General features: G+C 36.8%; 4 protein-coding genes across 5 annotated transcripts; 2 read left to right on the top strand and 2 right to left on the bottom strand.

Moving 5' to 3' along the window:
* The first annotated feature begins 1,546 nt into the window (after positions 1–1,546).
* LOC103434445 (transcription initiation factor IIF subunit alpha-like) lies at positions 1,547–6,027 on the top strand. Of its 2 annotated transcripts, none has more exons than XM_008372801.4 (10): positions 1,547–1,706; positions 1,829–2,025; positions 2,137–2,295; positions 2,589–2,740; positions 2,911–3,290; positions 3,805–3,920; positions 4,606–4,740; positions 5,026–5,244; positions 5,348–5,557; positions 5,697–6,027. In XM_008372801.4, the coding sequence occupies exons 2-10, from the start codon at positions 1,852–1,854 to the stop codon at positions 5,790–5,792; spliced, it is 1,641 nt and encodes a 546-aa protein (XP_008371023.2). In that variant the 5' UTR covers positions 1,547–1,706; positions 1,829–1,851; the 3' UTR covers positions 5,793–6,027. The 2 variants fall into 2 exon arrangements, with proteins under 2 accessions (XP_008371023.2, XP_028959196.1); XM_029103363.2 differs by having other exon boundaries at positions 1,549–1,706; positions 1,844–2,025.
* Positions 6,028–6,255: 228 nt separating this feature from the next.
* LOC103434444 (mavicyanin-like) lies at positions 6,256–8,046 on the bottom strand. Its single transcript, XM_008372800.4, has 2 exons — positions 7,517–8,046; positions 6,256–6,786 (listed from the first exon to the last, which is right to left on the bottom strand). The coding sequence occupies exons 1-2, from the start codon at positions 7,704–7,706 to the stop codon at positions 6,416–6,418; spliced, it is 561 nt and encodes a 186-aa protein (XP_008371022.3). The 5' UTR covers positions 7,707–8,046; the 3' UTR covers positions 6,256–6,415.
* An 8,442-nt stretch (positions 8,047–16,488) lies between these two features.
* LOC103434443 (phosphatidate cytidylyltransferase 1) lies at positions 16,489–21,792 on the top strand. Its single transcript, XM_008372797.4, has 12 exons — positions 16,489–16,670; positions 17,664–17,815; positions 18,179–18,432; positions 18,548–18,699; positions 18,963–19,104; positions 19,189–19,345; positions 19,826–19,873; positions 19,972–20,058; positions 20,583–20,711; positions 20,804–20,860; positions 21,141–21,224; positions 21,333–21,792. The coding sequence occupies exons 2-12, from the start codon at positions 17,732–17,734 to the stop codon at positions 21,414–21,416; spliced, it is 1,278 nt and encodes a 425-aa protein (XP_008371019.1). The 5' UTR covers positions 16,489–16,670; positions 17,664–17,731; the 3' UTR covers positions 21,417–21,792.
* Positions 21,793–22,314: 522 nt separating this feature from the next.
* LOC103434442 (alkaline ceramidase) lies at positions 22,315–24,833 on the bottom strand. Its single transcript, XM_008372796.4, has 3 exons — positions 24,635–24,833; positions 23,598–23,932; positions 22,315–23,036 (listed from the first exon to the last, which is right to left on the bottom strand). Exons 2-3 carry the CDS (start codon positions 23,849–23,851, stop codon positions 22,523–22,525), a joined length of 768 nt encoding a protein of 255 aa, XP_008371018.1. The 5' UTR covers positions 23,852–23,932; positions 24,635–24,833; the 3' UTR covers positions 22,315–22,522.
* Positions 24,834–26,610: the final 1,777 nt, after the last annotated feature.

The raw sequence follows: 26,610 nt of genomic DNA, 5'->3' as shown, positions 1-26,610 counted from the left end.
GAAAATGTGAATTGAGATGCCATGCATAGAAGTATATGAAATATATATAGAAATGTGAATCGAATTGCCATGCATGAAATGATATGAAAAGTATGAATTGAGATATGATGCATATGAATGAATGGTGCGGCGGACGCACAGGTGAATATCAGGTGAGTATTTAAATACTGTTATGATGATGTTGATATATATTGAGCTCAAATCCTGCACCATGGTTTAGTGCTTATAGTATTCACCGCATCGCACGCTCGCCTTGGATCCAAGTAGATGCTGGTCACACAGTCCACGCGGAGTGGGTGCGACGGGCCAGTCGAAGAGTGTTAGTGAGATTTCGACTGGTGGGTGACCTTAGATTATGTGCACAGATGATTGATGAGAAAGCACTAGAGCGTAACTTGTGTGCAGAAGGCCGTACAGGTCACGCGGAGTGACTCCGGCAGAGTGTGAGAGTGATAGATTTTGAGCTCTAGGTTCAACCGTACAGGGCTATTAGAGGGCCTACGGTTGATTACTTTCTTGCACCTGATATGATTATTGTTGATGCATCCATACTTAACTGTTGAATTAGACATGGCATGGCATGATTGATAAAGAAAAATGTTGAGATAGTAAAAATGAAGTTTTGAGAATATATATGTATATTTATATTTTACATTTCTGGGAAAGTATACAGGTTTTACGGAGAGGGGTTATAACGTTTTGAGAAATGTTTGGATTTGGAAAAGAATTGTTTTACTGACCCACTCAATTTTGGTTTTGCGCCCCTCCAGGTTCAGGAATCACAAAGGTGTGGTGACTACGAGGAATTCGACGGTGTTCTGACAGATTGGACAAAAATTAGGACTCACCTTCGGGTGTATCAACTTATAAATTGTATCTTAAAGCTTCCGTACTGTGCAAATGGTTACGTCATTCTCACGTGACGGCCAGCATGCCCTCCTTCGGGACGGGGTGTGTCAGGTACAATTTAAAGAAAGAGTTGCAAATTAAAATGGGTACAAACTAAAAATAAAAATATAAGATACAAAATTTTGCCATAAATCTAAATATATAAAACGTAACACTTCTAACATTAAATGAATATATTTAGAAATAAAATTTAATTATCTTGATATGTAAATTATTTAATTATTGAAATTATTAATAACGTTTATTAAAACCAAGAACCATTGATAAAAAATTAAAAATGAATAAGGGTTAAGGTTTCAATCATTAAAGTTTAAAAAGGGGATAATAACTTAATTTATCCAACAAAAATATGTGCACGAAATCGAAAAAATATTAACAGATTAGTATCACCTTCAAATACTAATATGCTATTAATATGCTACCACGTCACTTGTTTGACGATATTCACACAAAGAGATTCATATCGACGATAAATCTGTTGCAATTGACGGATGCCCCGCCGGGTCGGGTCAAACTAATTTTGACATCACTATGGGCTGGGCTTGACATGCAAATTGGGTTTCATTTTATATTTGGGCCTTAGAACAAAAAAACTACAGCCCTTTTACATTTTAGACATTGCCGCCGGTGAATTGCCGCGGATCTGGCGACTATATGAATATATATACGTTTTTAGTATCTTCCGGAATAGAAATTTCAATCGACCCCAAAACGAAAAAAAAGAAAAATCTCTCTCCGCAAAGGAGCAAGGAACTAAATTCACAACCGATACTCGATCCCTGTTGTTTAATCAAAAGGTAATCTTCGAGTTGTGGAATGAATTGGTAAATTGTTGAAATTGTTAGGTTTTGGATTCAGCTTTCGTTTTCCTGGGAATTAGGATTTTCTCTCTGAATCGGTGTTTGTTTCTCGGGAAAAGTGCGTGGTTTTGCAGGAGGTAAAATGTCGACGGCCGATTTGATACTGAGACCTGAGTGTGGTGGATGTAAAACGACCAAGGATTTATACGGAAGCAATTGCAAGCACTTGACTCTGTGCGACGACTGTGGCAAACAAATGGCTCTCAACCGCGCCAAGTGCAACGAGTGCGGCGCCGTCGTCACTCGCTTAATTCGAGTTCGCTCTCTCTCTCTCTCTCTCTCTCTCTCTCTCTCTATATATATATATATATATATATATATATATGTATGTATGTAAAGATTAATTGCTGTATTTGTTCTGAAATAGGAATATAATGTTCGAGCGAGTACTGTCAATGACAAGAATTACTTCATTGGGAGATTTGTGACGGGGTTGCCGAGTTTTTCGAAGACGAAGAATTCTGAAAATAAATGGTCTCTCCACAAGGATGGACTACAAGGACGCCAACTTAGTGATGCCATGCGGGTAATTTCAATTCAATTTATGCCCATTTGCTATTACTTGCTTGGTTTTTGCCGTTTCGCGAGTATCTTTTGGAGATTGTGTTGCTATAGCTAATAACCACTATAAACTTGTGAGTTGTTTGTGACCCGATTGTATCAGCATTTTAAAGCGCGAGTTGAGTTTCAAATGCTTTCTGTTCTTGTAATTTTCTTTCATTATGTTCCTCTCGGAATTAGTAAGTTGTGGGATGTTTCATGGACTGACATTAGGATCATTTGCGCTCCTTTGTATTTACATTACGTTTTGTTGTGTAGGAGAAGTACAAGAATAAACCCTGGGTTTTGGAGGACGAAAGTGGCCGGTCTCAGTACCAGGGTCATCTTGAAGGTGCACAGACTGCAACCTACTACTTGCTAATAAAGCATCCCTCTGGAAAGGAGTTTTCTGCTATTCCTGCTGGTTCTTGGTACACAGGCCTGACCGATTTTTACTACCACTTTTTTAATTTTACGGTTCATCACTATTAGTCTTGGCATGAATGTGGGTAAAAGCATTTCATAATTACCAATTATGGCCACCACAATCGTTCTATGCATTAGCTTATCAAAACAAGGTTGTTTCGAAAATATCTCTTAGGTTCAATTTCAACAAGGTTGCACAGTACAAACAACTTACATTAGAGGAAGCCGAAGAGAAGATTAGTAATAGGAAAAAGACTGCAGATGGATATGAAAGATGGATGATGAAAGCTGCAAATAATGGAGCTGCTTTATTTGGTGAAGTGGAGAGGTTTGACAACTATAATGGTGTGGCTGGTGGGAAGGGACGAAAAAAGACAGCTGCTGGTGGTGATGATGAAGAAGGAAATGGTTCAGATAGAGGAGATGAGGATGATGAAGAAGAGTTGGAAAGGAAGAAAAGATTGAACAAAAGAGGTGGTGATGGTGATGGTGATGATGATGATGAAGGCGCAAGGGGAGGTGATGCAGACATGGATGACGATGATATCGAGAAGGGTAAACATTTATCCTCCTTTGTTTTGCCTTATAAACAAAATATCATGAGCGCTATTTTTTATTTCTTTCTAACCTAAAGAATTGCTACCCAATACCATTATTTATCACCACAAGTTTTTAGAAGAGTGAAATTCAGCTTGTACCTACTTGCCACGGAATGATGCTGCATATACAGACATCATACCCGCCTCTTTTTTTACTGTTTTTTTATTTTTATTTATTATTTATTTATTTTAATTTTAATTTGTCTCGTGAAGAGTAATGGTGGTTTTATCCACCTTTTTTCTGTAAAGTATTTGATTACTTCATTAGTAAGGTGTTAGTTCTATGTTTGGTCATCCATAGGGAAAGTCGTATCAAATAAGTCTTGTCCAGATGTCTATTTTTTTTTTTTTTTTTTTTTTTTTTTTTTGTGAACAAAACAGGGGCACCTGATGAAGTACATTATAACCATGTCTGGATTATGGTTGTTCCATGTCTTCCTTTATAATAATCAAGTCTCCACTTATTGTAGGTGATGACTGGGAGCACGAAGAAATTTTCACTGATGATGATGAAGCTGTTGGCAACAATCCTGAGGAAAGGGAAGATTTGGAACCAGAGATTCCAGCTCCTCCAGAAATTAAGCAGGTTTGTTGCACAAATGTCCCCCAATTGGTTAATTTCTATATTATACCTTATGCTGCATTATGTATCTTAAAGTATGCCTTCTACTAGTAAATATCTGGTTTTGATGATATATATAAATATTTAGCTGTTGAACCAAAAGAGGGGGGCCTGTAGGTATAGTGGTTTTAATTTATAAAAAATCATTGATGCTTGCTACACACTCTTTTTGTATTATGTAGAACCCACAACCACTATTTGTTAAGAGTTCAGTTAGAAACTAATACTTATGAAGATAATAGGTAGACGGATTTTGATATTTGTCTACAAATTGATGTGAACATTTTTATATTTGAAAACTATGCTATGGAATATAGTACAGCAGTCAAGACCTAGTTATCTTGCATGTTCAATTTGGGGGTGTGTCTCGGGTTTTTCTGTTAGTTCCCTTCACATCTTGATAATTCCTTGTGCTATTATCTGTTTAAGTTTGAGCCTCAAGTTTGTTGATATGAGTGTCATAAATTATAATGCTTTGATTTCCTCCTCTATTGGCACTGGTGTGTTATGTTTTCACCATGTATCTGGTGCTACCTTGGAAGTTCGTACACGTGTATGTCAGTTATATCCATGCTGCAAGTGCTTTGTACTTGTGGCTCTTTGTGCAATTTAAAGATGGCCTTTTTTTAAATATGTTTTTTTCTCACAGGATGATGAGGACGAGGATGAAGATGACAAAGAGGGTGGACTGAGCAAATCAGGAAAAGAGTTGAAGAAGCTACTTGGGCGAAGTGGTGGGCTGAATGATTCAGATGTGGAGGATGACGACGATGACGATGATGATGTAAGTTATTTATTTATTTTTTAGCATACTCAATAGGATGATGATGTAGATTCCAATTTCCCATAATAATAACTCAAGTGCTTGTCTATTTAGAACTGCATCTGTTATAAGATTTTATTCTTTTTCCCTGTACTACGTACATTTTGAAAAGCAATGGGACATTTTTGTTGAAGCTACCAGTATGTTTTATTCATAGACACGGGAGTTTTGAAGATTTGATTTGTATGTCAAGGTGCATCACAGCTCTTCTCCCTCTAATTCGCCTTTTCTTTCTCATGTGTCCAGATGGATGATGATATTGGCTTACCTTCAGAGCTGGCTCCAAAGCAGAAGGATGCACCCAAAGAGGAACCATCTGACAACAGTCCCTCAAAACCAACACCTTCTGCGTCCAGTCGAGGAACTACATCAACCTCCAAGTCCTCAAAGGGAAAGAGAAAATCAAGTGGCGATGATGCTAAGGCATCTAACAGTGCACCTCCCAAGAAGGTCAAGACTGAAAATGTACGCTTTGCTACTTTGTTTTTATCAGATTTATTTTTGGAAGCTTTGAAACTCCCCATGCTTGCAAATGATATGCTATACATTTATATTGTATCCAAATTAGGAACAAAAATCCATCAAAGAGGAGCCTGTGTCTGTACCTGCTTCTAAAAGTAGTGCGCCTCCAAAAGGTACTCCACCGGTGAAAACGGAGCCATCATCATCTGGTGGACGCGTCACCGAGGAAGAAATCAGGGCCGTGTTGATGCAGAGAACACCACTCACCACGAATGATCTTGTTTCTAAATTTAAGGGAAGACTCAAATCGTCTGAGGTACGATCTATCACGCTTATACCATAGTTTGGACTCATTCTCCAGGCTCTGCCCTCTTCTGTTTTGAATTTGAAGAACGTAGACTGATTAATTATAATTGTGGTAGTTTCCTTATTTCTTCATTCTGTCTATGGTGCAGGAAAAGGCTGCTTTTTCGAGTATTCTAAGGAGAATCTCTAAGATAAAGAAGGGCAACAACGGAACCAGCAGCTTTATAGTACTGAAAGAACGATGATTGGATCCCCCAATACACTGAGGTGCCCTCTCCGGGGAATTACGACTGTTCTGTGTTGTGTATTGATCTTATGTATAATTGCGATTGTACGATGCTAGCATCAGTCGCTCGTGGGTGCATGACTAGAATGGTAGCCATTGATCCTTGTGGGCTCTCCATAGATCAATGGCTAGAACAACTCCGTGCTTATAGGCCTATTGTGCTCCTAGTTATACTAAATTGTCGGAATTTGTAATTTTCTTTCGTGTTTTTGGAGAGATTTTTTAATGTTCCCATCACACGAAATGGTACATCACGTGTCATTATATAAACAGTGGGTTATGTGTGTTAAAATGTTAATAACTTAAAAATTAAAATTTTCACCACTTGCATAAAAATACATGATGTACCATCTTTATTTCCGTCTCAACTAAAAATTTTCCATGTTTTTGGGATAATTGCTTCGTTGCTAACTCGAAATGAATTGATTTGAAATTTTAGTCTCGTTTTCTTGCTAGATCATAATTAATACAAACCAAAATCCAAATTAATAGCAATCCTCAATCTCTTACTAAATCAGAATTAACACACAACACTCACTCTCTTACCAAATCAGAATTAACGCACATCACTTACTACTAACTCTAAATACCCAATGCATAACAAAGCAACCCAAATGACAACACCATGAGGCTTGCAGTGAGATGGGCCGAACCAGAAGGGGTTTTGGGCCCTTCAGCTGCAACCACCGCGGAGCCCTTTGATTCTGCCACGTGGGAGTTGGACGTTTCAGGAGCTTGATATGATTGGGGCATAACTTCCACGTGTAGTTTGAGGCCCTTCTTGCAGCTCTCGACGTTACTGCTAGCGAAGTACCGGAGTCCTTCATTGTCTATCGAGATGCTATCCAGGCCGTCCGTGAACATCCTGATTGGGTTGGTTACATCGCAGGACTCGAATTCCTCCTTACTCGTCACTTCCGCTATGTACCCATGTGCCGCGGAGTAGGCTAGCCCTGCTCATATCCAAAAAGTGGGAGAGAAAAAAGTCAAAAGAATTCGAATAATGCATGAAAATATCTTCACTTTATTCTTCTTTTATTCGGGAACAGACAAATGTCATGGTTAGAGGTTCCAATTAAATTAGGAAAAGGATCTTGTCCGCGTCACTTCCATCTAATCTTCATCAAACAAATTCAAGTTTTTAAAATTTGATCTAACGGTTAAAAATACGGATCTATTGTTATAATAACTTTAGCAGTTAAATCAAATTTCAAAGTCCCCAATTATTTGATAAAAAAGATTAGGTAGAATGGATTAGGAACTAAACCAAAATTGGAGAGACGTTTAGGGTTGGTTTGAGAATGTTTTTATCGGAAGCGCTTTTGCTTTAAACCTTTTGTCAAGCGATACTAGAACATAATTTTCATGAAACACTATTGTGTTTTGTAACCCATAAGCGCTTTTAAGTTTCTGCCGACAGACATCTTAAGAGACTTAACCATTTCAAAAGCAGAGCAATTAAGCATAAATTGATACGACTCCTTAGAATTTGGTAACTTCAACTTCGTTAACAACCACTTATGAATCTTTTTTCGGATTACCCCCATTTATCTCAAGTTTTGGACTGAACTAATCCATTGACGCAAATAATTCATGGAAAAAAATCAAGTTATCTGTTCCCTATAAGTAAAACCAAACAAACCCTTATTAAGCTTGAGAGGGAGGAGGAGAGAGAAGACTCACACATCTTATCTCCCGCCCTAAATGTTTTGCCCGAGGACCAAGAAGCGAGGTCGGAGGATGGATCCCAGCCGCGGTCTCCTCCGACCACATGGTGCACTTGTGCTCCAACCAAGCTCCCTCCGAGGCTCACGGCGGCGATACCAACCGCCAAAACAGCAACAGCCACCTTCAATGTTACAGCTCCAGCCATTAGCTCACAAAAGTCTCTCCTCTGGGCACCAGCCAAAGAGTTTGCTTTTTATCTCTCTTTTCCTGAACAAAAGCTAAATGCAACAGAGAAAGAGAGTGATAATGTGTGGGAGAAGTAAAGGCGCACCTTTTTCGGTTTTTAGCAATGAATTACTTTCCAAGCAATTTCCCACTCGTTTAAACCAAAACAAGGGAAGACTGGTGGTTCATACTGATATGTGTTTGTTGGCTCCCTCTACGTGTACAGCTACCACTGGGTCACTACCCTACTCCTTTTCAACGAGAATACCCCTGTTGTTTTGCATTGGTACCACTTGGATGTAGTTAAATGCCTTCAAAGTGAGATATTTTTGAAACACAGAACGGTATATCAAAATGTCGTAAGATAAATGATCGTATACTAAAAAGAAATATTTTAACTACTTGTATTATGACACTTGATATACCAAACTGTGTTTCTGGCGCATCGAAAAAGTTGGCTGCAAAGCAATGGGTGTGGTCTTGTGCTACGGTACCCCGTAGCATAGCTAGTAGTGGCACTAGGGACGTTCACCAAATTACCAATTTATTACCAGATGCCAACCTTGACGTTCGTTCGTGGCCTAGACCTAGAGAGACACTTGCATGAAATGTTTTACCGCTGCCTTGGCTTCTCAGGTCACTAATATAACTAAGTTCATGTAAAAAGAGTTGTTCAAATGAGCTTGTATTAGTGGTTTAAAATGTCACATATGTACCTTCATGTCACGAGAATTTTTATCCATTACCAAACCTTCATTACGTACTCATTACTAACAATCTCATGTGACAATAAAACGTACTATAAAAATTTGGATTGTTATACATACTAGTCATATGCCCTATTATAAATGTTAATTTGGTACACAAACAATTATGGTATCCGTCAGTCAGATACTTTATTAATTTTGTGGGACTTTTGTCTTTTATCAATGAGGAATTGTGCCTACAAAAGATTGCCGGGTTTTATGCGCTTAAGTCTCAATTTTGTGAAGAATTTTCCAACAAAAAAAGGAAAAAAAAAAGGTTGGATCAATGCAGAACATGCTATAAATGAAATAAAAATTAAAATTTGCTTGTTGGCGAGATATAGAAAATCTATAGATTTTGATATACTGATTTTGGAGCAATATACATATCACATGACTCGCAGCTTACCAGTTATCAGTAGTTGCTGCATGGATCACGTCCCTTCCAACCGATTTTCCACTCTTCAAAGTCTACTACCTAAATATAATCCCTTCCAACTTCCACATGCATCATCACTAATTACTTATTGTGTGATACTGGAAGCCATCGTAATAAAGCAAACGCGCATCAAAACCCAAAAAAACATTTAGTTGTGTATTAATACTTATGCAGCTCATTTCAACTACTTATATTAAAATATCATAAGACAAGTGACCGTATATTAAAAAAAACATTTCAACCACTTATATTATAACACTTAGTATATCAGGTTGTATTTCCGGCACACCGAAAAAGTTGTCTGCAAAGTAATGAGTGTGATCTTGTGCTAGGGCACCCCGTACCATAGCAAGTAGTAGCACTAAGGACGTTCCACCTAATTACCAAATTACCGATTTATTACCATATGCCAACCTTGACGTTCTTTCGTGGCCCAGACCTGGAGCGACACTTGCATTATAAGTTTTACCGCTGCCTTGGCTTCTCGAGTCACTAATATAATTAAGTTAATGTAAAAAGAGTTGTACAAATTATCTTGTATTAGTGGTTCAAAATGTCATAGACGATACACATATGTACCTTCATTTCATAAGAATTTTTCTCCATTACCAAACCTTCGTTAAGTACTCATTACTAACGATCTCATGCGACTATAAAACATACTATAAGAAATTTGGAATGTTATACATACTAATTATATGCCCTATTATAAATGTTAAGAACAAGCATGCCAATGCCCTAATTCTACATTTCTCTAATATTCTAAGCTTTTTCGTTAAGATAATTATAAAGCTAAGAATTCCACAGTCAACTACATGAGTCCACCAGCCGAGCATAGTAGTGTGAGGTTGTAATTAAACAGGACATTAAAGTAATTGATTGTATGATAAGGCTAATTAAGCCAAGCCCTAAGCCTTGAAGGTCATATTATAAGGACCCCCTACCTTGGGTAGGTACCAAATCACTTTATGATCATTTGAGATAAATTAAAGCTTGCAGACGAAGACCCATACCTGGAAGGTAATAAGAATGGCACCCTACCAATCATGGGTAGTAAGCAAAATCAAATGAATTGAACTCAGATAAATTAACGTTGCTTAAGAAGACCTTGTGCCTGAAAAGAGAAGGGCACCCTACCCGTTATCGCAATATCAAAAAAAATTACACATGAGTATGCCATAAAAATGCGAAAAGGCATTTGAAATTGAACGGTAGGTATGCTTTTCTTCTTTTCTACTCCCCAACGATACCCTAGCTACCACCAGGATCGTACGTACCCTCTACCATGGTCCATGCATGGTAATCAATTTTGGAGCAGAGAGCGGGATGATGAGCAGATCTCATGTGATGCGAATCATGTGATCGCTTCCGTTCATACGCACAACATGAACTTGTGGTCCTAAATGAAAATCGACTACCTTATAATGTATAATCTCTATTTGAGAAGATTTCTTGCAGTTGGTTGTATATTTGTTGTTTTTATCGCTCATTCTACTGTATCTACCTCTCACTTTTATAGTAAAAAAAATAAGAAGGATTTACCCATCAGAATATACAGTCAAAGAGTAGGAATCTCCTCGATTAATTTGGTACACAAACAATTATGGTATCCGTTAGTCAAATACTTTGTTAATTTCGTGGGACTTGTGGCTTTTATCAATGAGGAATTGTGCCTATAAAATATTGCCGGGTTTTATGCTCTCAAGTCTCAATTCTGTGAAGAATTTTCCAACAAAAAAGAAGGAAAAAAAAAAGGTTGGATCAATGCAGAACATGCTATAAATAAATAAAATAAAAAATTAAAATTTGCTTGTTCGCGAGATATAGAAAATCTATAGATTTTGATATACTGATTTTGGAGCAATATACATATCACATGACTCGCAGGTTACCTGTTATCAGTAGTTGCTGCATGGATCACGTCCCGTCCGACCGCACTCTTCAAAGTCTACTACCTAAAGATAATCCCTTCCAACTTCCACATGAATCATCACTAATTACTTATTGTGTGATACTGGAAGCCATCGTAATGAAGCAAACGCGCATCAAAACCCAAAACCAAATATGATAACGAACAATTGGGTGTGTTTGGTAAATTAAGATATGAAATCTTAATAGGGAAGATTATGTATTAATCGATGTCTTCATCATTATCGTTGTCGTCCGATGGGTAAATATGATAATATCAACTTCGTCAGGCAATCGAAAGCTCACCTTCTTTTTCAACTTATGAGTTTTAGACTCATTTAGTTGTGTATTAATACTTATGCAGCTCATTTCAACTACTTATATTAAAATATCATAAGACAAGTGACCGTATATTAAAAAAAACATTTTAACCACTTATATTATAACACTTAGTATATCAGGTTGTATTTCCGGCACACCGAAAAAGTTGTCTGCAAAGTAATGAGTGTGATCTTGTGCTAGGGCACCCCGTACCATAGCAAGTAGTAGCACTAAGGACGTTCCACCTAATTACCAAATTACCGATTTATTACCATATGCCAACCTTGACGTTCTTTCGTGGCCCAGACCTGGAGCGACACTTGCATTATAAGTTTCTCTAATATTCTAAGCTTTTTCGTTAAGATAATTATAAAGCTAAGAATTCCACAGTCAACTACATGAGTCCACCAGCCGAGCATAGTAGTGTGAGGTTGTAATTAAACAGTACATTAAAGTAATTGATTGTATGATAAGGCTAATTAAGCCAAGCCCTAAGCCTTGAAGGTCATATTATAAGGACCCCCTACCTTGGGTAGGTACCAAATCACTTTATGATCATTTGAGATAAATTAAAGCTTGCAGACGAAGACCCATACCTGGAAGGTAATAAGAATGGCACCCTACCAATCATGGGTAGTAAGCAAAATCAAATGAATTGAACTCAGATAAATTAACGTTGCTTAAGAAGACCTTGTGCCTGAAAGGAGAAGGGCACCTACCCGTTATCGCAATATCAAAAAAAATTACACATGAGTACGCCATAAAAATGCGAAAAGGCGTTTGAAATTGAACGGTAGATATGCTTTTCTTCTTTTCTACTCCCCAACGAAACCCTAGCTACCACCAGGATCGTAGGTACCCTCTACCATGGTCCATGGTAATCAGATTTTGGAGCAGAAAGCGGGTTGATGAGCAGATCTCATGTGATGCGAATCATGTGATCGCTTCCGTTCATACGCACAACATGAACTTGTGGTCCTAAATGAAAATCGACTACCTTATAATGTATAATCTCTATTTGAGAAGATTTCTTGCAATTGGTTGTATATTTGTTGTTTTTATCGCTCATTCTACTGTATCTACCTCTCACTTTTATAGTAAAAAAATAAGAAGGAATTACCCATCAGAATATACAGTCAAAGAGTAGGAATCTCCTCCATTAATTTGTTACATAAACAATTATGGTATCCGTCAGTCAGATACTTTGTTAATTTCGTGGGACTTGTGTCTTTTTTCAATGAGAAATTGTGCCTATAGAAAATTGCCGAGTTTTATGCTCTCAAGTCTCAACTCTGTGAAGAATTTTCCAACCAAAAAAAAAAGGAAAAAAAAGGGTTGGATCAATGCAGAACATGCAATAAATAAAAAATAAAAAATGCTTGTTGGCGAGATATAGAAAATCTATAGATTTTGATACACTGATTTTGGAGCAATAAACGTATCACATGACTCGCAGCTTACCAGGTATTAGTAGTTGCTGCATGGATAACGTCCCGTCCAACCGATTTTCCACTCTTCAAAGTCTACTACCTAAAGAATCCCTTCCAACTTCCACATGCATTATCACTAATTACTTATTATGTGATACTGGAAGCCATCGTAATAAAGCAAACATGCATCAAAACCCAAAACCAAATATGATAACGAACGATTGGGTGTGTTTGGTAAATTAAGATATGAAATCTTTATATGGTAGATTATGTATTAATCGATGTCTTCATCATTATCGCTGTCGTCCGATGGGTAAAATATGATAATATCAGCTTCTTCAGGCAATCGAAAGCTCACCTTCTTTTTCAACTTATGAGTTTTAGACTCATTTAGTTGTGTATTAATACTTCTGCAGCTCATTGACGTCGAAATATCAGCAATGACCAAGTTTGCCCCATCGGATTTCTGATCCTCATTTTTGACGGGTCTCTCGAGGCAGAAGCTGTCTTTTGCTTTAGACAGAGGCGGCAATTTAGACGAAGAAGAAGATGCAGCTGGGTGTATCCTTTTCGAGCTGGCTCTAAATGCATACAATTCGCCTCCGTTGATGTTGTAGTTATGATCTGCCTTGACGTGGCCGGGAGACGCCAGGAGCCATTCTCCTAGAGTTATCATCCTGGTCCCATTCCCAGCTGCTCCAACAATTCCAGTATTTTTTGTGTAATTCTTGTAAATATTCTTCTTCGTCTCTGGTGCCAATTGTCTCTTCCTTTTCTTGTTCTCCGATTTTAAGCAGTCCGGTTTCAAAAACTCCATGATCCACGGCATTGGACTTGAATTCCCACCACCATGGCCGCCAGATGATGACGATGAGGACTTAAAATTGCTTTGATTAGCCCCCATTTCCGACCCTCTTAGCCTCCTTGACTAATTACAAAGTACGTAACTAATCAATATATGCGCGAATGAACGAATGAAAGAGAATTAACTCACCGTATGTTCGTCGCACATGAAATGAAAACACGTCGAAGATGAGAAATGTATTGACTTTGTTTTTGTTGGGGATTTTTATAGAAAATTTTAGACGGAGATGCCTAGAGGTTTAATGTTGTTCATGAGCACAATGGAAGCTTAGTTAACGTCAAATGTTTGGTATTTTTGTTTTGTGTGTGGTTTATCCACAACATCATCGTCATGCATGTGTTAGAGAGCTTCCACTTAAAATATAATTAATAAAATACAAACAAGAACCACCGTATAGCCGTAGGTGGCTTTGATTATTCTTCATCTTACTAAGCCAATACCCAATTAAAATTTTACAAGCTGGATTTTTAGAATTTGACAACAAAAAAAAATTGGCGATAAAAACTAGTTTGATGCTTGCGTTGCTCTTTTTGCTTTCATCAGATTCAAATGAAGGAAATGCATGGCACAAATCTATCTGCTTGCTCATCAGAATCTTTGTCTTCTTTCGGGAGGTAGTAACAGAGAATCCAATTGGAGTATATAGCTAAGCTACTGCTAAACAATGAGATCCGTTACCATTGGATTCATGTAGTGACGGGTCTGTCTCTGCTTTTTGTCTTCATTGTCAATATAAAATTTGCATGTATATCGTATATGAATATATATAGAGATATGTATGATTGTTATTGCAGCCTCTTTTCCTATGTCGTCTTTGTCGTTTTCTATTGACATGCAAACATCAACCACAAGGGCACATTAATCACATTCTAGGAGGGGATCATTCATTAACTTTTAGAAAATAAGGTCTTAATTACTTCAACCATAGCCGCAAAGCAACAACACATATCTCCTTTGAAAAGTTAGCAGTCTTAACTACTTGCAATTGTATCAATATGAGGCCTCTTTTCCAACGTCGGTTTTAGTGTTTTTCCTATGTTTGAATATTATTTTCTGTAATTTAGATTGATTTAATATATATTGTTGCTTATATACTAAAAGAAAAAGGCAAAAAAAAAAAAAAAAAAAAAACCTTCTTAGTTGTGTTAGGTTTCACAAGGTACCTAAAATTGTAAAATAGTTATGGGCCTCAAACGGCCCAATAGAAACTGAAATCCAAACTCCAAACCCCAAGGGCCCAACACTATTTGGTGATGCAGCCTAAAGCGCTTGGGTTGGGCTAGGTGTCAATTCGATAAAGCTTGTCTTATACAAAAAACATCATAGTACGAATACGAAAAGTATCATATTCCAAGTGTCAAATTTTGGGAATGCACCAAATATATTGAAAGAAAGAACAATATAGATATTTGATCTGGGAATCTTAAAAGGGAGAAAGAAAGAAACGCATAGCATTCTATGCTATATGTCACTTTCCCTTTTTAGGAGCTTGGAAGACTCACAAAATCATTTTAGTCATTTTTAATTATTATATGTGATTCATCAGAGTTCCAAATCAAATTTAGAACGATGTCTTGTAAAATACAAGTATGGAATTCTTCCCCAACCATTGAGTCATCCCGTAATGATTGACTGTCATCTATTAATTAGATTAATTAGATTTATTCTCCAAATTATTGTCTTCTCATTACTCAATCACCACCATGACTCAATTCGTTTGAACTTGTTTTTCTTAAAATTAATGGAGCTGTAAATATTCAATAATGCACATATTAAATTAATAATATCAATGCCACCTCCTTCCTCTTCCAAATGGTCCACATGGGTTCCATTACGATGGCTTCTTGTTGCACCCCATCAGAATGATAGTATTTTATATTTTAAGAATACTATTATTTGACGTTTTAAAATTTTCATTTTTACATGTTATTGTTGGAATCGGATTCCCTCCTGAGTATAGGGTGGGGATCATCCTAACCGGGCCATCTGGGACATTGAAATTTGATCTCACGACTACAATAATTATAACTTCTAGATGGTCCCTTGTTTGTTACCGTTGGATCAAATTTCAATGGCTCAGATAACCCGATCAGGAGGATCCCCACCCTATGCTCATGAGGGGATCCGATTCTGTTATTGTTTTTTTTATCAATGTTATAATGTGTACTAAATTAAATATATTTATTCTTTCACGAGTAAGAGAATGGAGCGCAAAGATTAAATTAATTTAGAGCATTTATCGATAGTATAAATTTTTAAAAATAATATATAAAGAGAGTTGTTATTCCTATCCCAATGTCTTATATTCTCACCCAACTTTTTATGAATTTTTTAATTACAAATATGTCAATTTGTAAAATGACTAATAAGGACCTTAGTTACCCAATTTTGCATTACTTTTTTTTATATATATAAAAAATTGGACATGATAACTCTTATACTATGTTTAGAAGACATTTATTTAGAGAAAGCAAAAAGAATGAATTTAGAAGATGATGTTTCTATGGAAGAAGAAGATGATTATGTTTATGTCGAAAATGTAAAAGATAATTTTATGTGGATCAACTTGATTTATCGACATCGTATAATTGAAGCATAGCTCTGTGACTTTTTATCTATAATTATATATATATATATATATATTAAGAGTTATTTTAAGAATAATAGTGAATGAAAAAATAATATTTTAATTTTTTCAACTTTCTATAATGAATGTAAATATAACGTGAATAAAAAAATAAAACAACGGAAGGAGTCTAGCAGCTCTCTATATAAATGCATGCACAAAATACAAAATAAGCTTAATACTATATAAATGCATGCACAAAATAAGCTTGATAACCAATTTAAATGTCGGATTTGATTGATTGACTTTTTTTTACGAGGGATGGCAATTCAAAGAACATGAGGGCAGTTTAGGAATTAGGAAAGAAGGAAAGACAGCGCATCTTAAATTCCAACACTTGCCATACACGTGTTCCCCAAAAACCTAAATCACAAATCCGACGGTCAACACTCCACCACTATAAATAATTAGGAGATGATATTGAATTAAAATAAAATTTTCGATTCATTTTCGTTGTTTTCTTCTCTCCGCTCCCGGAAAACCAGTAACGAGAGAAAGGCACTTTCACTCTCTCGTCTCTCCTCTCTCTCTCTCTCTCTTCGTGTTCGTCTCCTGTTTCCTCCATTGGGCTTCACTCTGTCACTCCCCACAAGAAAGGAACCAAACGAGGTGGGGTTCTCTCTCCTCTCTCTCTCTCTGGTGATTTTTCGATCTTTAGGTTCAAATTATTGGTTTTAAGATTTGAATTTCAACAGTTTCTGCGTATTCAGCTTTTAAATTGTTGAAATTTTATATTTTTGCACTGCTACACTATGTATGTGTGTTTCAATCTTCTGGGTTGGGCCAAAGTTGTGATTTTTCATGAATCATTCATTGGGGCAGTGAAAATTTGTGTACTTTGTTATTTATTTTTAATTTATTGTGGATTTTGGAGGTTTATATCACGGCAATACGAGCTCTCCGCAGAGTTGCTTGAGGTGGAGGTATTGTGTTATTCTGAAATGGAAACTTTTAGGAGTGGGTGGCGTTTAATTAACTATAATGGGTTACTTAATTTCTTTGAAATGTGAAATTTTATTTATTTATTACCTTATTTTCCAAGCAAGGAAGTGATGAATGTGGTGGGAAGATATTGAAATTGGGTTTATCCCAAAAGGTTTGGAATTGATGGATGAATTGTGTGTTCCGCGAAGTTTTGGAATTCTAAGCTTGTAGTCATAGCCATTTGATTGACATCTCATAGGTGGGTTCCCTTCATTTTCGGTTTCTATCTTTGGTACCTGCAACAAATTACTCTAGTATAGTGTGTCGCAGGGGAAATTAGGGTTTGTGCTTCGTGTACTTTAGAGCCCGTTTGATAACCATTGGGTTTTTAGTTTCAATTTTCATTGGTGTGTTAGTGATAAGAGGGTAAATACATGGGAGAATTAATGGATATAGAAGGGTGGAGGAAGCCTATGGGAGAGATGCATAAGAAATGTATAAGGCGGAAAATTTAAACTAAGACAAAACGAAAAAGTATTTAAGTTGTTTTCACTTTAAGGGGAACTGAAAATGGTCATCAAAAGGATCCATAGTGTATAGAGTGCACAATGACAAGACAATTATCACTTATTTTATGCTTACTGTCCCCATTTATCTGAATGTGATTTGTTGTTTCAGGTGACGGTGATTTTGCATCAGATACATGTATGTTTTAACCTATTAAGCGATAGCGAGTTAGAACAGTCATGCCAGGAGACAATAGTGTTGGCAGCCCACCAACCCCAAGGTCCCCAACTGCTCGACTTCGGCATCGTAGACGCTCAGCTGAGGTTTGTTAAAATTTGAAACTTTACTTATTTTCTTTCATGCATGTAGAGTTCTGGGCTGTCTAGCTTTATACTGTATGATTTTATATCTAAAAAAATTGTTGGGGACAATATGAATTTGTCTGGTAGTCTAAATAATGTAGAGCATACATTCGAGTTTCTCCTGATTTTTTTATACATTTTTTCAGTTTTGTAACTGATCATTTGCTTATTTTTAAGTTAGGGGCTTACATAGTTGTTTCTGTATAATAATGTGTTTTTATATCTAAAAAATTTGTTGGGGACAATATGAATTTGTCTGGTAGTCTAAATAATGTAGGAATTTTAGATTAAGGGGTTAGTCATGTATTTCCTTTATGGCTGCAGGCTCTTCCCGATGTTAGTAAAGCAAATGGAGGCAGTTTACTGGTTAATGACCGTAATAAATACAGGTCAATGTTGGTACGTGCATACTCTTCTGTTTGGATGATTGGAGGTTTTGCATTGATTATATATCTGGGTCATCTCTGCATCACTGCCATGGTGGTGGTTATCCAAATCTTTATGGCAAAGGAGCTGTTTAATCTACTCAGGAAAGCTCATGAAGATAAGCACCTACCGGGATTCAGGATTCTAAATTGGTCAGAATAGTAGCATTTCATTTTTTCTAGTGTATTTTACTCCACAGAAATCTGTTCAGGTGTTATTTAAAGAGTGTTGCTGTAATATTTATTCAAGTTCAACTTCTCTGCTCAGGCACTTTTTCTTCACTGCGATGCTGTTTGTTTACGGTCGCATACTCAGTCAACGGCTTGTCAACACTGTAACTTCAGATAAAGTGTTATATAAGCTTGTCAGCAGTCTTATCAAGTATCATATGGTTGTCTGTTATTTCTTGTACATCGCAGGTTTGTTACACATTATATGTTTGTGTTTACACTTTACACATAACAGCTTTAAGAAACTTATATTCAAGTTCTCTTTACAGCCAAATATTTGGTTGAAGTGAAATTGGATTATATTGTTGTCTCTTGTTGACCAACATCCAATACTATATTTGATTTGCATAGTGGTTTCATTGTTGAACATTGTTTAGTTGGTGTTTGTCCTTTCCCCTTTTATATAACTCAGATGATCCTGATATTATTCCTTTCCACATGATTGGGTTCAGGATTTATGTGGTTCATTCTTACACTAAAGAAGAAGATGTACAAGTATCAGTTTGGCCAGTATGCGTGGACGCACATGATTCTAATTACTGTGTTTACCCAGTCCTCTTTCTTTGTAGCAAACATCTTTGAAGGAATTTTCTGGTAATTCAAGTTACTGCAGGAACACACTCGCACATTACTTCTTTTTTTGTTTCTTTCTCTGAGACGAAGACAAAATTGATGCAGGTTTCTTCTTCCAGCTTCACTTATCGTAATCAATGACATTGCTGCTTATATTTGTGGTTTCTTTTTTGGAAAAACCCCTTTGATCAAGATATCACCAAAGAAAACTTGGGAGGGATTCATTGGAGCGTCAGTTATAACTATCATATCAGCATTTTTGGTGAGCTTGCTAATTAATTTGGTGATGGCAAATAGACTTCTCTTGTCTTGCATGAAAGAGAAATCTTAGTTTCAGTCAGATTGCCGTGATTTCTTTTTTATTGATCTTATGCTCCAGTATGATAATTATTTGACTCGAAGTGCCACCAGAATTGGTCACGGTACATCTCAACTTATAGAAATGTGTATCTTGCCAGTATATTTTGCTCGTTGTAACATCCACACCTCTATTTATATCTCAGCCATGGGCACATGTTTAGAAGGTTTTTCCTTGATGACTTGTCAAACCAAAAGTTTTCCTCTTTAAATATATCAAAATTTACTTGTACAACTTATCTTTTTGATTGCATGCTTCAGCCAGATGTACAATGTTCTGGGATGTATAAACATTCCGACTATGAGTTCTATGTGAATACATGATAAGACATTAATTTATTCAATTGAAGTTATACAAACATGGTATGTACATTTGTTTATGCAGCTTGCAAATATCATGGGTCGTTTCCAGTGGCTAACGTGTCCAAGAGGGGTAATGATTCTGATTAATTTTTAGTCAATTGGTATAGGAAAGAAATAGTATTTCAGTTGTAGCTAATTTTCCACTGGTTTCTGTTGATGCACTTGCAGGATTTATCGACTGGTTGGCTTGATTGTGATCCTGGCCCATTGTTTAAGCCAGAGTATTATACTTTTCCAGAATGGCTCCCTCACTGGGTGAGTAAACTGACACTTCTTGATTCTGTAATTACAATGACAGTATACCCGTTTGTGTATTGTAGTAAACCATAGATCATGTTATCCCTATGAAATTGTGAATTTGGAGATCAGTTATTTGACTTGTTTTCCACTTTTTGATAATGAAGTCATTATTTGGCCAAAGATTATTGTGTTAAGTGCTCATAGAACATGCATATGCCTATTTTATACGATAATTAGTCTCTACAGTCTGTTTTTCTTTTCAAACCGCTGTTTTGAACTTCAGCTTTTTGGGATTAGATTACTGTTGTTAAATGTTCTTCTTTTTCTTCCATGCTCATAAAATTCAATCTAACAGTTCTTTCAGTGGATCAGCAGGCTCTCTCTTAGTATTAGCAGTGAGATGATTGTTTTTAGAGACTGCTTCAGTTATCTAAAAGCCATGCTTGCAGTTGAATAGGATACATAAATTTGGATTCTTATAAATTAGTTTTCCTTATTTATATGACTGAAATATAATCTTTATCTTTTTTGTGTTGCAGTTTCCTTGGAAAGGGATTTCAATTTTGCCAGTTCAATGGCATGCGTTATGTCTTGGTTTGTTTTCATCGATAATAGCTCCATTTGGAGGCTTCTTTGCAAGTGGCTTTAAAAGGGCTTTTAAAGTCAAGGTTTACTTCTGACGATGTAATTTGGATTGATGCAATTTTGCACAGTAAGCTTCCGTTTGAAATAATTTCTAACGTTCTTCCATTTGTCATAGGATTTTGGTGATAGTATCCCGGGGCATGGTGGAATCACAGACAGAATGGATTGCCAGGTATGATTTTCCTAAATAATAACTATAATATTTTTTTCAATCAGAGTATTCTAAATTACTTGAGTGGATCGCTCATACCAATTACTATTGCGTCCATTTCCCACCTTATGATGATGCTACATGAAGGGGCCTAATGCAGAATCTTTCGCTTTTGATAATGGACTTTAATTAATTCTTTCACTCTAAACGATGGGGTCTTTATGTTTGGCTTCAACGATTTAGATGATGATGATGTGACCCATGTGTGTGCTTCTGCAATTGACATTGTGTTTTGTTGTAGATGGTGATGGCGATCTTTGCTTATATCTATCACCAGTCTTTCATTGTCCCTCAGAGCCTCTCAGTTGATATGATCATAGACCAGGTATCCTTTTTGCAAGCGTCGTAAGTAATTTAGTTTTTGGCTTTGAAAATTTTAATGAACAAGTATTGATCGCAATTGGATTGACCGTTTTTTCTTTCTGCAATTTAGATTTTGATGAACCTTACGCTCGAGCAGCAGCAAATTCTATTTGAGAAGCTTAAACAAGTCTTGCAGGATAGGCTGGTCGGATAACCGTGTGAATAACCTGTATTTCTGTCATCCATTCTCCTCTTCCTTGCATGTTTGTACATGTGGAACAGAGGCGAAAAAAGGGAATATTTGTGAATGGCGGTGTTCTGTTTTCGTAGAGCAACCCCCATTAGGTTGGAGGCATTCTTGTGCGCGTAAACCCTGTATATTCTCGTTGTTGTTTGATACATATTAAGTCTTAGATGGAATTTACATCTTTCTCTCCTCCCCTTGTATTTGCGCTTTTGATGGATTGATAAGTAACATACCCGCTGCAAAGTTGGTTGATGCTTTTGGTAATTGTAGTAGTGTCCAATTTATGTAGGCATTTTATGACAACATTGTATTTTTATACCTTGATGGATTCTTGCTTCTTTTTCTCCTTTTTCTTTCTAATACAGCCGGTATTTGATATTTACGGACCAGAGTTGTTCAGAATCAACGCGTTTGGCGTGTACATACGCATGTTACATAACGTGTAATCGTTCCTTCAGGTATCGTTTGGTATGCAGACGGAACGGAACGGAATGGAATGACACAACACAGGACGGGACAGAACAAAGAGGGAGCAAAGATGCCCTCCGATGGAAACGAGGAAGGAGAGGTTATAATTTTGTGTTCCACGGATGCGGAACGAGTCGTTCTAGGGGGATGAGGCGGAACAAAAATTTATCCAAAATTCGTCCCATGGAACAATGCGTTCCACCTATTTTAGGCGCACCAAACGCGGGATAGAACACCTTGTCCCACTTCATTCAGTCAAGTCCCACGTACCAAACGGTACCTCAGTGCCAATAAAAAAAATGCTTGGTGTGCTCGAAAATTTAGTAACAAACAATTGATACAGCCAGAGTTGCACTTTCGGAAACGAGAAAACGGAAAACCAAGTCATATCGACCAATGCAACAAAAAAGGGCTTATAGATATGTTACATGTCCTACTTTTACAAGGAAATTTAAGACAATATCCAATCTAAAACAATCAAAACCAATCTTTTTCGGTCCAATCTAAAGAGAGAAAGAAAATGATTGTCCGGTTGTTTGGTCACGTTCCTCGCCTGCGACGACATCTTTACTGAAACTATACTCCTGCCATTTGCTTTGAACCTCTCATCGGGTTTTTGGTTTCTCAATCTTCACATAGGGCAAAAAACCCATAAGACGAACAATCCTGGGGGACCATCCTCGCTGCTGGGCTCGGCAAAACATCAAGAAAGTGTTTGCAAAGTAGGAATTGAAACCCATGAACAAATGCCACAAGGCATGACCCTGCGGGTTAATCATCCAACCGGATATCTCTTTGCAGAAGATATTATCACAGAGCCAACACAAACTGCCTATAACAAGGGTGGCCACATACAGCTTTGCAATCCGCTTAGCACACACATCTTGCGTGTATATGTAGTACTTGTACATTCGAGGTATGCAGAGAAGACACAAGATCACATAGTGCACCTTAAAGCCAATCTCAAAACGAACCACAGAATGAACACCTGCGAAAACAGCACCATAGAGGAAGAGGAAGGTGGGCATTGTAGTCCTATAGTGCCAATCTGGGGAGTAGAGGATATATATGTAAAGGAGCATCTCCCAAACCATTGGAGTCTCATCGCTCTGCTGTTGCCTGGAAATACATACCAAAAAAGTCTTGAGCCCTCAACTTTCATTGCAACAATTTAGACAAGAAAAGGAAATTGAATAATAAAGTTACTGGACCTGACAGACTGAGGTAACTAAAACAACTATGAGGCAGATAAGTCAATCCACATAAACCTTCATACCTAATGTGGATTATGCATATGTGCATGAATGCATCCGGAAAGTGAACTTCATTATTATTAGCTACCCAGACTACCTTTATTTTGCAACTCATGACATGTCATATATGCTCCTCAAACTGTTACGGATTAATGAAATTTACCCCAGTGCACAGGCTTCATCTTCAAAGAAACAATCTTACAATAATTGCAACTTTCCATGTGATTTATGATCAGAAATAGTATACTCATAAAGGTCTAATATGTGTATCTTTTGGTGTTTCAAAACATGTCATTCACACTATCCAGTTACACCTTTCTATCAACATATTAATTTAACTATTTCCTGATAGTCCAGTATGGTATGAGTTCAGCCACCCATCCGTTCATTAAAACTTCCAGAACGCATAAATCATAGTGATACTCACACATGTTGCAATGTGGCATGGTATAACATGCTTCCAATGGCAAGAATCATATTAGATATGTGAAGAATGCCAAATCTCTTCTCAAACCGCTGCCTCAAGGCATTTATAAGGCCAATGAGTGCCAACAGAATGCCTGGAATGTTTGATATAGTGTTGTAAAATTCCGCAATATAAGAAGAGTAGGCATAATTCTTTTCGCAACACTCAATCGTTGATGTGACAGGACCCCAGAAGCTTGATATTCCATCAGCCATTCCTATTTCTATGCTTGTATATTCTCAACGAGTCTTTTGCTTAAACCGTTGCAGAGTTCATAAAACCTGCAGCTCATGTACCTGCACAAGATAACGTTGTGAGCAATTTGGCATAAAAGTTAATGCACATTGAACACCACCCCAGTATCGCGAAAATCACGTTCACCGTATTATGTATTTCCATAGAAAGCAGACAGTTATGACTATCCTAAAACCAACTAAGTCGAAGATTCTAAACCGTAAATCACACATTAATCACACACAAAATCGTAAACTTCATCACTAAACCGAACAAATCAGAAACACTTCCCTTACATTGAAACAAATGTCTAGATATTGATCCATTCCACAAAATCAAAACTAACCCTGACAAATGAATACCAGCAAATTTTCAACATATGGGTTGTCAAATTTCACCAATAACCCACACCCCAATAAACGTATAGTCAGATCCCACATAACAAATCATTAACCCAGATTATACCAGCACCATTATCCTCTAAAACGCAAGAAATCCCAGCAACACAATCAAATATAAATTTATAATTCACAATAAGATCCAATCTCAACCGTTAAAGCTCACGTAATCTGCCCAAAAAACTTGAAACCCACCAAAACTCAATCATTTCCCATGACCCATGATCCACGAAAGCGACAGAAAAAACTTGAAAAGCCCACCAGAAGATGGAATAAAAACAAAAAAAAGGCACCAGATACAGTACAAGTTTATGCATAAGACAATAATAAGCCTATTACGTCTGGGTATTGAGGAACAAAACGCACCGTCTTGGCCGAAAGAGATCTCATCTTCTTCTTCCTCCGTGCTTTGGCGCGGGCACTCTCTGTCTCTCTCTCCCTCCCAAACTTTCAATGGCATTCGAGGCTCTGAAATTTTCTTTTCTTTTCGGCGTTCGAGGCACAAAGAAGAGACCGATTCTGCGCGTTGTGATTCTTTTCCTTCTTTATTCTTTTTTTTTCTTTTTTTTCTTAAATTTTAATTTTAGTGGTTTGGGAATAACTTTTTAATTCTTGCTAGGGCCGGTGCCGACTTAAAATGATGGCCCAGCCCATTGTTGGGATGGGCTTTATTTCTAAGAAATGGGCTTTAGATTTGAACGAATCCATTTAAATGTCTACGTAGCAAGTGTGGTGGCCCACTTGTTAAAGTCGAGTCTGGATCCACTACTGATTACACCGATATTATTTTTAAATTTTATCCTATCACCTAGTAACAAGGTAGATGTGGAGTTTTATTACATAGGAAGTCAATCTCATTAATTTGGAGTAGAATATATCTTAATTTATTTTGCCAAATTTTTTATGTAAGATTCTTGTTCTTGAAGTTAAAGGTGTATTTTTTTTAATAAATTTTTATTCATCATGAATACAAATGATATTAAATAGAGAGAAATGGATATAGAATGTTGTGTTTACCAATATTATTCTCAATCACTTGAACTACGAAACTCTTTTGAACTCGCGATTAAGAGCATTTTACCCTACATGAAATCTCTTATTTTAAACTATTACGCAGATGTTAATGCTCGACCACCATGATGAAGTGTCCGCATAAAGATATTATTCCTTAAGCATTAACCCTTCTTCTGCATGAGAAGGTGTTCCTTAAGCATTAACCCTTCTTCTGCTGATTCAGCCAAAATATTCAGTGGTCAATAATCCAAGCCCAAACCTTTATATTTTTTCAATCACATGTCCAAATTAGTGAACATAGAAAAGGCTAATATATATGGGGATGAAAAAAAAAAGTTCCCAAATTATATGTAGAGTAATGTTAAGGAGACTCTCTTAAAATTGAGATTCTTCATGGACTATCTGTCACCTTATATTTTTAGCATAAAATTTTATAATGTTGGCACAGAAATTAACATTAAATTGTGAGGTGACAAAAAATCGATAGAGAGTTCCGAGAGAGTCTCCTTAGCATTTCTCTTATATAAGTTAAGAGGCACTATCATACGCTTCCTACTAATGGCAAAGAATTGGGTCACCTTTATATATAATCATCCCCTTAGTTTTGTTAAATAAACGATTAACAAAAGGGATTAGGGCAACATGATTGATCAATGTATCTAGCTCAAAAAGCAGTACCATACATGGTCTTAGACATGCATTAGAACTTATAGCTGAGTTGATGTAATATGTTTTTATTATATATCCGTTCAATGATGAGAGAATGAAACAAATTTCCATGAAGCTTGATATTTACAGGACCAAATGGAAGTACTCGATCGGTGGATATTAAGCAGACAATGTTCACTGTTCAGTTGGCCAAAAATGGATGACAAAATTGACTGATGGCAATATATACGTTCTCTTATCATCCAACGAAATTGGATCGTCCTTTAATATTTTTTTTTTTTTTACAAACTATACATATTTACACACTTTTGCCACATATCTATATTGCCACAATAAACTATGTAACATGTTTAGCTAACTATGACAAGGTATTGAACTTCAAATTGGACATGAAATCTCCAACTAAGCTGAGACAGATATGATTACTAATATTTATTTAACATTACAAGAAGAGAGACTTCTATATACAATATTATTTACTGTAATAACTCAACTAGCCTTGGATCTGCTTCCTCGCACTGCAAGACTTCAAGCCGTGTCCCACACCTCTTTCGTCTGGCTCAAGGCTCTCTGCATAAGATGGTGCTCCTCTCGCTGATGCAACAGAACATTGTAGTATTGTTGATGCCCTTTAGTACCTCACTTTCGCTAGACCTCAA

The sequence above is a fragment of the Malus domestica genome, chromosome 05 (assembly GCF_042453785.1).
Source record: "Malus domestica chromosome 05, GDT2T_hap1".
In the NCBI taxonomy this organism is placed as follows: Eukaryota; Viridiplantae; Streptophyta; class Magnoliopsida; order Rosales; family Rosaceae; genus Malus; species Malus domestica.
The sequence above is the reverse complement of the archived record's forward strand: the minus strand, read 5'-3'. Positions and strand labels throughout refer to the sequence as shown.

Excerpts from the sequence above, each read along its gene's own strand:
- LOC103434445 (XM_008372801.4), top strand. The coding sequence starts at position 1,852 with ATGTCGACGGCCGATTTGATACTGAGACCTGAGTGTGGTGGATGTAAA. Across the intron at positions 2,026-2,136 it reads TCGTCACTCGCTTAATTCGA|GAATATAATGTTCGAGCGAG; the intron begins GTTCGCTCTCTC and ends GTTCTGAAATAG. Across the intron at positions 4,741-5,025 it reads ACGACGATGACGATGATGAT|ATGGATGATGATATTGGCTT; the intron begins GTAAGTTATTTA and ends TCATGTGTCCAG.
- LOC103434444 (XM_008372800.4), bottom strand. The coding sequence starts at position 7,706 with ATGGCTGGAGCTGTAACATTGAAGGTGGCTGTTGCTGTTTTGGCGGTT. Across the intron at positions 6,787-7,516 it reads TAGGGCGGGAGATAAGATGT|GGCTAGCCTACTCCGCGGCA; the intron begins GTGAGTCTTCTC and ends GGATATGAGCAG.
- LOC103434443 (XM_008372797.4), top strand. The coding sequence starts at position 17,732 with ATGCCAGGAGACAATAGTGTTGGCAGCCCACCAACCCCAAGGTCCCCA. Across the intron at positions 18,700-18,962 it reads TTATTTCTTGTACATCGCAG|GATTTATGTGGTTCATTCTT; the intron begins GTTTGTTACACA and ends GATTGGGTTCAG. Across the intron at positions 19,105-19,188 it reads ATCTTTGAAGGAATTTTCTG|GTTTCTTCTTCCAGCTTCAC; the intron begins GTAATTCAAGTT and ends AAATTGATGCAG.
- LOC103434442 (XM_008372796.4), bottom strand. The coding sequence starts at position 23,851 with ATGGCTGATGGAATATCAAGCTTCTGGGGTCCTGTCACATCAACGATT. Across the intron at positions 23,037-23,597 it reads CATGCCACATTGCAACATGT|GCAACAGCAGAGCGATGAGA; the intron begins GTGAGTATCACT and ends ATGTATTTCCAG.